Raw genomic sequence first — 13,133 nt, forward strand, 5'->3', positions numbered from 1 at the left:
GTAGCTATGCTGGTTAAGTGTGCCTTGAATTCTAAATAAATCACAGACAGTGTCTCCAGCAAAGCACCTCCACACCAAAACTCCTCCTCTTCCATGCTTTACAGTGGGAAATACACATGCGGAGATCATCCGTTCACCCACACCGCGTCTCACAAAAATCTCCAATTTGGACTCCAGACCAAAGGACAGATTTCCACCAGTCTAATGTCCATTGCTCCTGTTTCTTGGCCCAACCAGGTCTCTTCTTATTATTGGGGTCCTTTAGTAGCGTTTTTTTTGCAGCAATTCGACCATGAAGGCCTGATTCACAAAGTTCCCTCTGAACAGTTGATGTTGAGATGTGTCTGTGAATCTGTTATTTGGGCTGCAATTTCTGAGGCTGGTTACTCTAATGAACTTATCAGGTAACTATGGGTCTTCCATTCCTGTGGCGGTCCTCATGAGAGCCAGTTTCATCATAGCACTTGATGGTTTTTGCGACTACACTTGAAGAATCGTTGAAAGTTCTTGACATTTTCCGGATTTACTGACTTTCGTGTCTTAAGTAATGATGGACTGTCATTTCTCTTTACTTATTTGAGCTGTTCTTGTCATAATATGGACTTGGTCTTTTACCAAATAGGGCTATCTTCTGTATACCACCCCTACCTTGTCACAACACGACTGATTGGCTCAAACGCATTAAGAAGGAAAGACATTCCACAAATTAACTTTTAAGAAGGCACACCTGTTAATTGAAATGCATTCCAGGTGACTACCTCATGAAGCTGGTTGAGAGAATGCCAAGAGTGTGCAAAGCTGTCATGAAGGCAAAGGGTGGCTATTTGAAGAATCTCAAATATAAAATATATTTTGATTTGTTTAACACTTTTTTGGTTACTACATGATTCCATATGTGTTATTTCATAGTTTTGAAATGTCTTGTCTATTATTCTACAATATAACAAATAGTAAAAACAAAGAAAAACCCTTGAATGAGTAGATGTGTCCAAACTATTGACGGGTACTGTATATTCAAAAATCTTGCGTATCTTAATTTATCTTAATTTCCATCATTAACAATTAATATGCATAATAATGTCGACAGTTCATGCAAAGGATTGTTACCTATAACCAGGATTGCTATTACATTACATTTTTGTCAAGCAATTATTAATTTAGCGAGCAATTATTATGATTCATCTAATATTATATATAATATATATATAACAGATATTGTGCCTAACATCATTACCCCCTAGCAACAGATGTGGGATACATACTCACACACACACACACACACACACACACACACACACACACACACACACACACACACACACACAGACACACACACACACACACACACACCCTTACACACTGAACCATACGCTCTGAAGCTCAAGGGTTGTTACATCCCAGAACCCAACCCAAGAAAGGACTTGATTTACGAATGCATATATAGTAACAGCTGTTTGAGAAAGCAAGACTGATCAAAATTGGCAAAAATGTGGAGGTTTGATGAACCAATGTCCAGTCCTATGTGATGGAGATCAGATCCACCCCCTTCCCCTGAAACACACATGCTGGTCCCCATTGTGACCATTTCCCCAAGCATCTCCGTGCAGTCAGACCTTTGATTATTTAGTGCCTCCAGGGTCCCAATAATAAACCCCCTCTCTGAATGTCCGAGTGTGACCCCCTCCCCATGGGTTACTGCAGCCAGTGTTGCCAGCACTGCCACTACCTGGGTGGGGGCACCCCACTGGAATCCCCACCGGCTAGGTACAAGGTCGTAAAGGTTCTCATTAGTGGCTTTGAGAATTTCCTTGTATATTGTTATTACAAGGCCTGGTCCAACTGAAGAATGATATGTTGTTACAAGGCCTGGTCCTACTACAGATAGATAATAATAATTTATTACAAGGCCTGGTCCTACTACAGATAGATAATAATAATTTATTACAAGGCCTGGTCCTACTACAGATAGATAATAATAAGTTATTACAAGGCCTGGTCCAACTGAAGAATGATATGTTGTTACAAGGCCTGGTCCTACTACAGATAGATAATAATAATTTATTACAAGGCCTGGTCCTACTACAGATAGATAATAATAATTTATTACAAGGCCTGGTCCTACTACAGATAGATAATAATAAGTTATTACAAGGCCTGGTCCTACTACAGATAGATAATAATACGTTGTTACAAGGCCTGGTCCTACTACAGATAGATAATAATAAGTTATTACAAGGCCTGGTCCTACTACAGATAGATAATAATACGTTATTACAAGGCCTGGTCCTACTACAGATAGATAATGATACGTTATTACTAGGCCTGGTCCTACTACAGATAGATAATAATAAGTTATTACTAGGCCTGGTCCTACTACAGATAGATAATAATAAGTTATTACTAGGCCTGGTCCTACTACAGATAGATAATAATAAGTTATTACAAGGCCTGGTCCTACTACAGATAGATAATAATATGTTATTACAAGGCCTGGTCCTACTACAGATAGATAATAATAAGTTATTACAAGGCCTGGTCCTACTACAGATAGATAATAATACGTTATTACAAGGCCTGGTCCTACTACAGATAGATAATAATAAGTTATTACAAGGCCTGGTCCTACTACAGATAGACAATAATAAGTTATTACAAGGCCTGGTCCTACTAAAGATAGATAATAATACGTTATTACAAGGCCTGGTCCTACTACAGATAGATAATAATACGTTATTACAAGGCCTGGTCCTACTACAGATAGATAATAATACGTTATTACAAGGCCTGGTCCTACTACAGATAGATAATAATAAGTTATTACAAGGCCTGGTCCTACTACAGATAGATAATAATACGTTATTACAAGGCCTGGTCCTACTACAGATAGATAATAATACGTTATTACAAGGCCTGGTCCTACTACAGATAGATAATAATAAGTTATTACAAGGCCTGGTCCTACTACCGATAGATAATAATAAGTTATTACAAGGCCTGGTCCTACTACAGATAGATAATAATACGTTATTACAAGGCCTGGTCCTACTACAGATAGATAATAATAAGTTATTACAAGGCCTGGTCCTACTACAGATAGATAATAATAAGTTATTACTAGGCCTGGTCCTACTACCGATAAACCCCCTCTCTGATTGTCCGAGTGTGACCCTCTCCCCATGGGTTACTGCAGCCAGTGTTGCCAGCACTGCCACTACCTGGGTGGGGGTACCCCACCGGAATCCCCACCGGCTAGGTACAAGGTCGTAAAGGTTCTCATTGGCAGCTTTGAGAATGTCCTTGTATATTATGCTCTCCCATCAGGGGGCTCTGGCTTTGTAGGACCAACCCTGCCAGGCAGGCTCAGAATCTTGAGGGGGCGGTGCTGCTTTAGTGGGTCTCTGACCGCATTCATCTTTCTGATTTGGCTGTGTATAGGTTACTACAGTAGGCCCATTAAACAGATAAGGACTTCTCCTTAGTGTACGGGTCGCTCAGGAGGCTGTCTAGGGTATAGGGTTGGGGACCGTTCCATCATCATAGGACAATAAACAAATAAATTAGATGTATAATTTATTTTAAAATGTATATCCCTCATCTGCACAAAATTGAAAGCTCTCTCTTGCGGCAGGTAGCTTAGTGGTTAAGAGCGTCTGCTAAATGACGTAAATGTAAATGTTGATTGAGTACTATTGTGTTCCAATTCGCTATATTTGAAGATATATTTTGCTAGTCATCCTTTCTTCTAATGCAGTCTTATTCATTTCTAAAATACTATAAATGGAAAGTTAAAGAATTATTTTACCACATTCCCTATCTAGAATGGTATAGTGTAGTTGTTTCATTACATTTCTATCTATTTTTTTATTATTATTACCACAATAACTTTGTGGGTTTTTAGAATAGCCACGGAGTAGTCTTTGTGTCTCTGAACATTTGTCAATATACAGTTTATCGACTACGAGAGCTACACGTCTTCTTGAAGATTGGGTGCAGAACTTTACGCCGTTCTGCAATCTCCCTCGGGAACTGATCATTCATGCCTAATTTCGTGCCAACGAGTCTTTTACCCAGGCTTTTAACCATTACTTTATCCTTAAAGAATGCAGCTTTGGCAACGATTGGGCGCTCATATCTCTGTCCTCTTTATCCGAAACGGTGAACACGTTCGAGTTGGATTTTATTGAAGCGCTGTCAGAAATAATTCCTTGACTACTCTTTCCGGTACTTCTCCTTTGCTTTCCTGAATACCAGTAAGGTACATTTTCACTCATAGATCTAGTCTGTATGTCAAGTAAGGCTTCTCTCAGGAAGATGTTCTCCTTCTGAAGTTCCTTAACGTCCGTTTCCGTCTTATTGTCCCTTTTAGTTTGTTTTGTTTCTTTCTTTCTCCATTATGGCATCTTAATCGTCTCTCATCTCGAGGCTCCTTCATCTCCTTTATATCTTTACTGACTAGTTCAAGCCCAGTTTGTCATTTATTGATTTTAACAGATCGGTTTCCACTCTTCCAATTCCCGGTGGTGAAAAGCTTAAATCGTCTGTGTTCGTCGAAGAGTCACGTTTTCTTTTGAGGATTGGTTCTCCTTTTTTACACTCCATCATGTTTGGGTGTTCCATAATATTTGTCGATACATTTCTCTAGCCTTATGATTTGTTTTCTATTATCCAGATTGAAGGTTATTACCCACCAGTTTGTGAAGTGCTAATTATTATTTGGCGTTCCGGTACTGCTTGCCGTGCGGTAGCAGAGAGAACAGTCTATGACTATGGTGGCTGGAGTCTTTGACAATTTTTAGGGCCTTTCTCTGACACCGCCTGGTATAGAGGTCCTGGATAGCAGGAAGCTTGGCCCCAGTGATGTACTGGGCCGTACGCACTACCCTCTGTAGTGCCTTGCGGTCGGAGGCCGAGCAGTTGCAATACCAGGCAGTGATGCAACCAGTCAGAATGATCTCAATGGTGCAGCTGAAGAACCTTTTGAGGATCTGAGGACCCATGCCAAATCTTTTCAGTCTCCTGAGGTGGAATAGGTTTTGTCGTGCCCTCTTCACGACTGTCTTGGTGTGCTTGGACCATGTTAGTTTGTTGGTGATGTGGACACCAAGAACTTGAAGCTCTCAACCTGCTCCACTACAGCCCTATTGATGAGAATGGGGGCGTGCTCGATCCTCCACCTGAAGATACTCAGTATGCCTATAGTATGTAGTTACCTGAAGATACTCAGTATGACTATCGATGTGATGAGGGAGATCAGGGAGATGCTGTGTCCAACAGTGTAGCCAATTTTCACCTGCCAGAAGAAGTTCCCCTGAGAAACACACACAATAAACAATTGTTAATGACATATTTTATAATTCACTTTGGATTATTCATTATTCCATCATACATGATCCCCTTGCTGCGCTAGGATCCAAGGATTGCAGGCATGTGCTTTGTCAGTGACAGAGTGTTAAGCCAGGAGTTGATGGACAGTGTTTAGCCAGGAGTTGATGGACAGAGTGTTAAGCCAGGAGTTGATGGACAGTGTTTAGCCAGGAGTTGATGGACAGTGTTTAGCCAGGAGTTGATGGACAGAGTGTTTAGCCAGGAGTTGATGGACAGTGTTTAGCCAGGAGTTGACGGACAGAGTGTTTAGCCAGGAGTTGACAGACAGAGTGTTTAGCCAGGAGTTGACAGACAGAGTGTTTAGCCAGGAGTTGATGGACAGTGTTTAGCCAGGAGTTGACGGACAGAGTGTTTAGCCAGGAGTTGACGGACAGAGTGTTTAGCCAGGAGTTGACAGACAGAGTGTTTAGCCAGGAGTTGACAGACAGAGTGTTTAGCCAGGAGTTGACAGACAGAGTGTTTAGCCAGGAGTTGACAGACAGAGTGTTTAGCCAGGAGTTGACAGACAGAGTGTTTAGCCAGGAGTTGACAGACAGAGTGTTTAGCCAGGAGTTGACAGACAGAGTGTTTAGCCAGGAGTTGACAGACAGAGTGTTTAGCCAGGAGTTGACAGACAGAGTGTTTAGCCAGGAGTTGACAGACAGAGTGTTTAGCCAGGAGTTGACAGACAGAGTGTTTAGCCAGGAGTTGACGGACAGAGTGTTTAGCCAGGAGTTGACGGACAGAGTGTTTAGCCAGGAGTTGACAGACAGAGTGTTTAGCCAGGAGTTGATGTACAGAGTGATAATAACATCAGAGTGGGGAGTGCCCACTGATGGTTACCAGATGTTGTTGAAGAAACATGTAACATGAAGTATATAAACTGAGAGATTTCCTTTGTCCAGTGTTCAGATGACAAGAGGCGAAGCACGTGCTGTTTGTTATGCGAACCCGGTACCATATCTATTAAATCATTTGCATCAACTCTCCATCTAAGTGTTCAATATCTTCTTGCATCATGAATGACTTGATACCAGAGAAACTCGTCATAACAGATTGGCATCTAAACGAACAGGATGCAGTTTACAGCCGAACTAACAGGTAAGCAGACTTTCATTTTTAAAATTATGTCAAATTCTGCTTATCTGTGGTAAAGCTGAGCTGTAACGAACGTTTAAAATTCAATATTTTTGGGGGGGGAATAGATTAGGGGTTTCCAAGTATGTAAACAGATGTAAGGAGAAATATCAAATTAGACAATGACATGGTGCTATGATTCTAAACAGGTTTTTTTTCAGAGTAATGAGTAAAAAATAAACAGAGGAGAAGGAGAGTGGGTTTAACAAGATTGGGCGTAGGGTCTTTTAATGTGTACGACATTATAAAGATAGAGGTTTGAGTCCTTTAATGAGAAAAATTATTATAAAGTTGTTAAGAAGTTTAAGTCCTCAAAGACGAGATTATAAAGATAGAGGATGTGAGGTTTGAGTCCTGCGGTGTGTTAGAATCATCATAAAGTGTTAGATTTGTTAAGAGGTTCAAGTCCTCAACAACATTTGTTAAGAGGTTGTAGTCATTATGGTTTGAGTCCTGTGGTGTTTATAAACATCATGAAGAATGGGTTTGAGGCCTATGTTCAGTCCTCTGAGAGTTAGAGTACCTTCGTGAAGGGATAATTACTCCTTTGTGAATTACTCAAAACGGCCAGGAGAGAGAGCAGATACAATGAGCATGTTGAATCATGGCACCAATGATAAAATAGGAAAATTACATTTTAATAAAGATCAAGTTTTTTATTTATTTTTTATTTCACCTTTATTTAACCAGGTAAGCCAGTTGAGAACAGGTTCTCATTTACAACTGCGACCTGGCCAAGATAAAGCATAGTAGTGCAATAAAAAAACAACACAGAGTTACATATGGGGTAAAAAACATAAAGTCAGATATACAACAGAAAATATATATACAGTGTGTGCAAATGTAGCAAGTTATGGAGGTAAGGCAATAAATAGGCTATAGTGCAGAATAATTACAATAGTATTAACACTGGAATGCTAGATGTGCAAGAGATTATGTGCAAATAAAGATACTGGGGTGCAAAAGAGCAAAATAAATAACAATATAGGGATGAGGTAGTTGGGTGGGCTAATTTCAGATGGGCTGTGTACAGGTGCAGTGATCGGTAAGGTGCTCTGACAACTGATGCTTAAAGTTATTGAGGGAGATAAGAGTCTCCAGCTTCAGAGATTTTTGCAATTCGTTCCAGTCATTGGCAGCAGAGAACTGGAAGGAATGGTGGCCAAAGGAGGTGTTGGCTTTGGGAATGACCAGTGAGATATACCTGCTGGAGCGCAGACTACGGGTGGGTGCTGCTATGGTGACCAATGAGCTAAGATAAGGCGGGGATTTGCCTAGCAGTGATTTATAGATGGCCTGGAGCCAGTGGGTTTGACGACGAACATGTAGTGAGGACCAGCCAACAAGAGCGTACAGGTCACAGTGGTGGGTAGTGTATGGGGCTTTGGAGACAAAACGGATGGTACTGTGATAGACTACATCCAATTTGCTGAGTAGAGTGTTGGAGGCTATTTTGTAAATGACATCGCCGAAGTCAAGGATCGGTAGGATAGTCAGTTTTACGAGGGCATGTTTGGCAGCATGAGTGAAGGAGGCTTTGTTGCGAAATAGGAAGCCGATTCTAGATTTAACTTTGGATTGTAGATTCTTTATGTGAGTCTGGAAGTTGAGTTTACAGTCTAACCAGACACCTAGGTATTTGTAGTTGTCCACATACTCTAGGTCAGACCCGTCGAGAGTGGTGATTCTAGTCGGGTGGGCGGGTGCCAGCAGCGTTCGATTGAAAAGCATGCATTTAGTTTTACTAGTGTTTAAGAGCAGTTGGAGGCTACTGAAGGATTGTTGTATGGCATTGAAGCTCATTTGGAGGTTTGTTAACACAGTGTCCAATGAAGGGCCAGATGTATACAAAATGGTGTCGTCTGCGTAGAGGTGGATCTGAGAGTCACCAGCAGCAAGAGCGACATCATTGATATACACGGAGAAAAGTGTCGGCCCAAGAATTGAACCCTGTGGCACCCCCATAGAGACTGCCATAGGTCCAGACAACAGGCCCTCCGATTTGACACACTGAACTCTATCTGAGAAGTAGTTGGTGAACCAGGCGAGGCAGTCATTTGAGAAACCAAGGCTATTTAGTCTGCCAATAAGAATGCGGTGGTTGACAGAGTCGAAAGCCTTGGCCAGGTCGATGAAGACGGCTGCACAGTACTGTCTATTATCAATCGCGGTTATAATATCGTTTAGGACCTTGAGCGTGGCTGAAGTGCACCCGTGACCAGCTCGGAAACCGGATTGCATAGCGGAGAAGGTACGGTGGTATTCGAAATGGTCGATTATCTGTTTGTTAACTTGGCTTTCGAATACTTTCGAAAGGCAGGGCAGGATGGATATAGGTCTGTAGCAATTTGGATCTAGAGTGTCACCCCCTTTGAAGAGGGGGATGACCGCGGCAGCTTTCCAATCTCTGGGGATCTCAGACGTTATGAAAGAGAGGTTGAACAGACTAGTAATAGGGGTAGCGACAATTTCGGCGGCTAGTTTTAGAAAGAAAGGGTCCAGATTGTCTAGCCCAGATGATTTGTAGGGGTCCAGATTTTGCAGCGCTTTCAAAACATCAGCTGTCTGAATTTGTGTGAAGGAGAAGCGGGGGGGGGGCATGGGCAAGTTGCAGCAGAGGGTGCAGAGTTGGTGGCCGGGTTAGTGGTAGCCAGATGGAAAGCATGGCCAGCTGTAGCAAAATGCTTGTTGAAATTCTCGATTATTGTAGATTTATCGGTGGTGATAGTGTTTCCTAGCCTCAGTGCAGTGGGCAGCTGGGAGGAAGTGCTCTTATTCTCCATGGACTTTACAGTGTCCCAAAACTTTTTGGAGTTAGTGCTACAGGATGCAAATTTCTGTTTGAAAAAGTTAGCCTTTGCTTTCCTGACTGCTTGTGTATATTGGTTCCTAACTTCCCTGAAAAGTTGCATATCGCGGGGGCTATTTGATGCTAATGCTGTACGCCACAGGATGTTTTTGTGCTGGTCAAGGGCAGTCAAGTCTGAGGAGAACCAGGGGCTATATCGGTTCTTAGTTCTGTATTTTTTGAATGGGGCATGTTTATTTAAGATTGAGAGGAAATTACTTTTAAGGAACAACCAGGCATCCTCTACTGACGGAATGAGATCTATATCCATCCAGGATACCTGGGCCAGGTCAATTAGGAAGGCCTCCTCGCTAAAGTGTTTTAGGGAGCGTTTGACAGTGATGAGGGGTGGTCGTTTGACCGCGGACCCGTTACGGACGCAGGCAATAAGGCAGTGATCGCTGAGATCCTGGTTGAAGACAGCTGAGGTATATTTAGAGGGTATGTTAGTCAGGATGATATCTATGAGGGTACCCATGTTTACGGATTTAGGGTTGTACCTGGTAGGTTCGTTGATAATTTGCGTGAGGTTGAGGGCATCTAGCTTGGATTGTAGGATGGCTGGGGTATTAAGCATATCCCAATTTAGGTCACCAAGCAGTACAAACTCTGAGGATAAATGGGGGGCAATCAATTCACATATGGTGTCCAGGGCACAGCTGGGGGCTGAGGGGGGTCTGTAGCAAGCGGCAACAGTGAGAGACTTATTTCTGGAAAGGTGGATTTTTAGAAGTAGAAGCTCAAACTGTTTGGGCACAGACCTGGATAGTATGATAGAGCTCTGCAGGCTATCTCTACAGTAGATTGCAACTCCACCCCCTTTGGAAGTTCTATCTAGATGGAAAATGTTATAGTTGGGGATGGAAATTTCAGAATTTTTGGTGGCCTTCCTGAGCCAGGATTCAGACACTGCTAGAACATCAGGGTTGGCAGAGTGTGCTAACGCAGTGAATAACTCAAACTTAGGAAGTAGACTTCTGATATTTATGTGCAAGAAACCAAGACTTTTGCGATTACAGAAGTCATCAAATGATAGCGCCTGGGGAGTAGGAGTGATACTGAGGGCTGCAGGGCCTGGGTTAGCCTCTACATCACCAGAGGAACAGAGGAGGACTAGAATAAGGATACGGCTAAAGGCTTTAAGAACTGGTCTTCTAGTGCGTTGGGTACATAGAATAAAGGGGGCAGATTTCCTGGCTGGTGGTAGCTAGCTGGTAGCGATGAAATCCGGAGTTAAAGGTCCAGTGATTCAGTGATTCCGGCGGAAAAACTGATATGTTCTGGGTCGATAACGCGCTGTGCAGACTGGCCGAATATCCGGTGATCAATGTCCAGTGATTAAAATTAATCCCGCAGAAAAAAATCCAATGTCCTGGGTGAAACACCGCTAGCTGTGGCTAATAGCAAGTAGCTAGTTCAGTAGCTAGTTCAGTTTAGTGAGTAAGAGGCCACGGCTAGCGTGTGCTAGCGGGCCAGAGATATCAGATGGATGGAATCTTCGTGGTTAACGTCGTAACCACATCAGACGATTTCGTCAGGCCGAATATCCGGTGATCAATGTCCAGTGATTAAAATTAATCCCGCAGAAAAAAAATCCAAGTTGGGGATTTGATTCAAATATTTGATTATTGCATGAACTAATAAAGGCAATGGATGGCCAGTTTAGTAGACCGGTATCTGGAAAAACAGTCACCATTAAGACAATAATTACATACAATAATGCCACCATTCAGCTGTTTTTCTAACCTCATTGTCTGAAGCGTTAACGTTAGGTAGTAAGTGGCTACTGTGCTTGAAATGTAGCTAGCTTGTTGCTACCTGGATAGCTACTAAACAATAGCTGGAACGACCTAGCGAACAGACGCGAACTGGCGAACTGGCTGAGTCAATTCAGTGGCTAGCTTTGCACTTGGCTAGCTAACAGTAGCTGCTAAGTTATAACCTACATTTGTGTTTTGTTTTTACATACTGGTAGCCAGAGTCGTTCAAGGGAATTCGGGACATGGGTGACTAGTTAACGTTAGCTTGGCTCTCTATGTGTGTTCGTGCCGTGGGAGGAGGGGTTTCTTCGTTGGCAGAAAGCAATGGCTAGCTAGTATGCTAACTATTCTAGCTAACTAGCTGGCTGAATAAGTTCACAACGGACTCGCTCAAGCTGTCGGGACTAATCCACAACGTTAGACACGGACACAAATGATCTGCTTGGCGTGTTGACACACTGGTGGTTTGTTGTGGCCGAGTATTGGTGCTAAACCGTGTTTTTGGAGTCCGGCATGCTAGTTGGCTGTGGCGTCATATGACTAGGTGCCCTGGACGGTTTTCACGGAAGAATACTGTACCAAGTTAGCTAGCTGAATAAACTAAGTTAGTCTATTCCTAGAAAACATTGAACCGCTGTAGTTTACAACAATAATAGTTTCTGAGGTGGAAGTTGGGAGAGTTATATTTGAGTGTTTCAGTGAAACGTAAGTGAGGGAGGCCCCGCTCTCTCGCTTTCCCAGATGTTTAGTTCATTTCAATCCGATCTCCTTTGCATTATTGTAGCCATTTTCTGTAGCCTGTCAACTATGCCTCTGTCTATCCCTGTTCTCTCCTCTCCGCAAAGGCTATACAAACGCCTCACACAACGTGGCTGCTGCCTCTCTAACCTGGTGGTCCCTGCACGCACGACCCACGTGGAGTTCCAGGTCTCCGGCAGCCTCTGGAACTGCCGTTCTGCGGCCAACAAGGCAGAGTTCATCTCAGCCTATGCTACCCTCCAGTCCCTCTACTTCTTGGCGCTGACGGAAACATGGATTACCACAGAAAACACTGCTACTCCTACTGCTCTCTCCTCGTCTGACCATGTGTTCTCGCATACCCCGAGAGCATCTGGTCAGCGGGGTGGTGGCACAGGAATCCTCATCTCTCCCAAGTGGACATTCTCTCTTTTCCCCTGACCCATCTGTCTATCTCCTCATTTGAATTCCATGCTGTCACAGTCACTAGCCCATTCAAGCTTAACATCCTTGTCATTTATCGCCCTCCAGGTTCCCTTGGAGAGTTCATCAATGAGCTCGACGCCTTGATAAGTTCCTTTCCTGAGGATGGCTCACCCCTCAGTTCTGGGTGACTTCAACCTCCCTACATCTACCTTTGACTCATTTCTCTCTGTCTCTTTCTTTCCACTCCTCTCCTCTTTTGACCTTACCCTCTCACCGTCCCCCCCTACTCACAAGGCAGGCAATACGCTTGACCTCATCTTTACTAGATGCTGTTCTTCTACTAATCTCACTGCAACTCCCCTCCATGTCTCCGACCACTACTTTGTATCCTTTTCTCTCTCGCTCTCCTCCAACACTACTCACTCTGCCCCTACTCAGATGGTAATGCGCCGTCGCAACCTTCGCTCTCTCTCTCCCGCTACTCTCTCCTCTTCCATCCTATCATCTCTTCCCTCTGCTCATTCCTTCTCCCTCCAATCTCCTGATTCTGCCTCCTCAACCCTCCTCTCCTCTCTTTCTGCATCCTTTGACTCTCTATGTCCCCTGTCCTTCCGGCCGGCTCGGTCCTCCCCTCCTGCTCCGTAATGGGGAGGTTATTCTGAAACGAGAGACCGTAATGGGGAGGCAAGGAGACCGTAATGGGGAGGCAAGGAGACCGTAATGGGGAGGTTATTCAGAAACGACAGACCGTAATGGGGAGGCAAGGAGACCGTAATGGGGAGGCAAGGAGACCGTAATGGGGAGGCAAGGAGACCGTAATGGGGAGGCAAGTAGGCAGAAATACAAAATAGAACGTAGGA

At 43.4% G+C, this 13,133-nt stretch overlaps 1 protein-coding gene across 1 annotated transcript in view; it reads right to left on the minus strand.

The window, feature by feature from the left end:
- LOC311099709 (vasoactive intestinal polypeptide receptor-like) overlaps positions 1-13,133 on the minus strand; it is a gene marked incomplete at both ends in the record, with an annotated part of 166,120 nt that overhangs the window by 53,242 nt on the left and 99,745 nt on the right. Inside the window, one exon of the mRNA XM_084140449.1 lies at positions 5,211-5,308. Within this exon, the coding sequence (XP_083996575.1) occupies positions 5,211-5,308 (98 nt within the window). The remainder of the gene's footprint in view (positions 1-5,210; positions 5,309-13,133) is intronic.

The sequence above is a fragment of the Coregonus lavaretus genome (genome assembly GCF_964263955.1).
Source record: "Coregonus lavaretus genome assembly, chromosome: 2".
NCBI lineage: Eukaryota > Metazoa > Chordata > Actinopteri > Salmoniformes > Salmonidae > Coregonus > Coregonus lavaretus.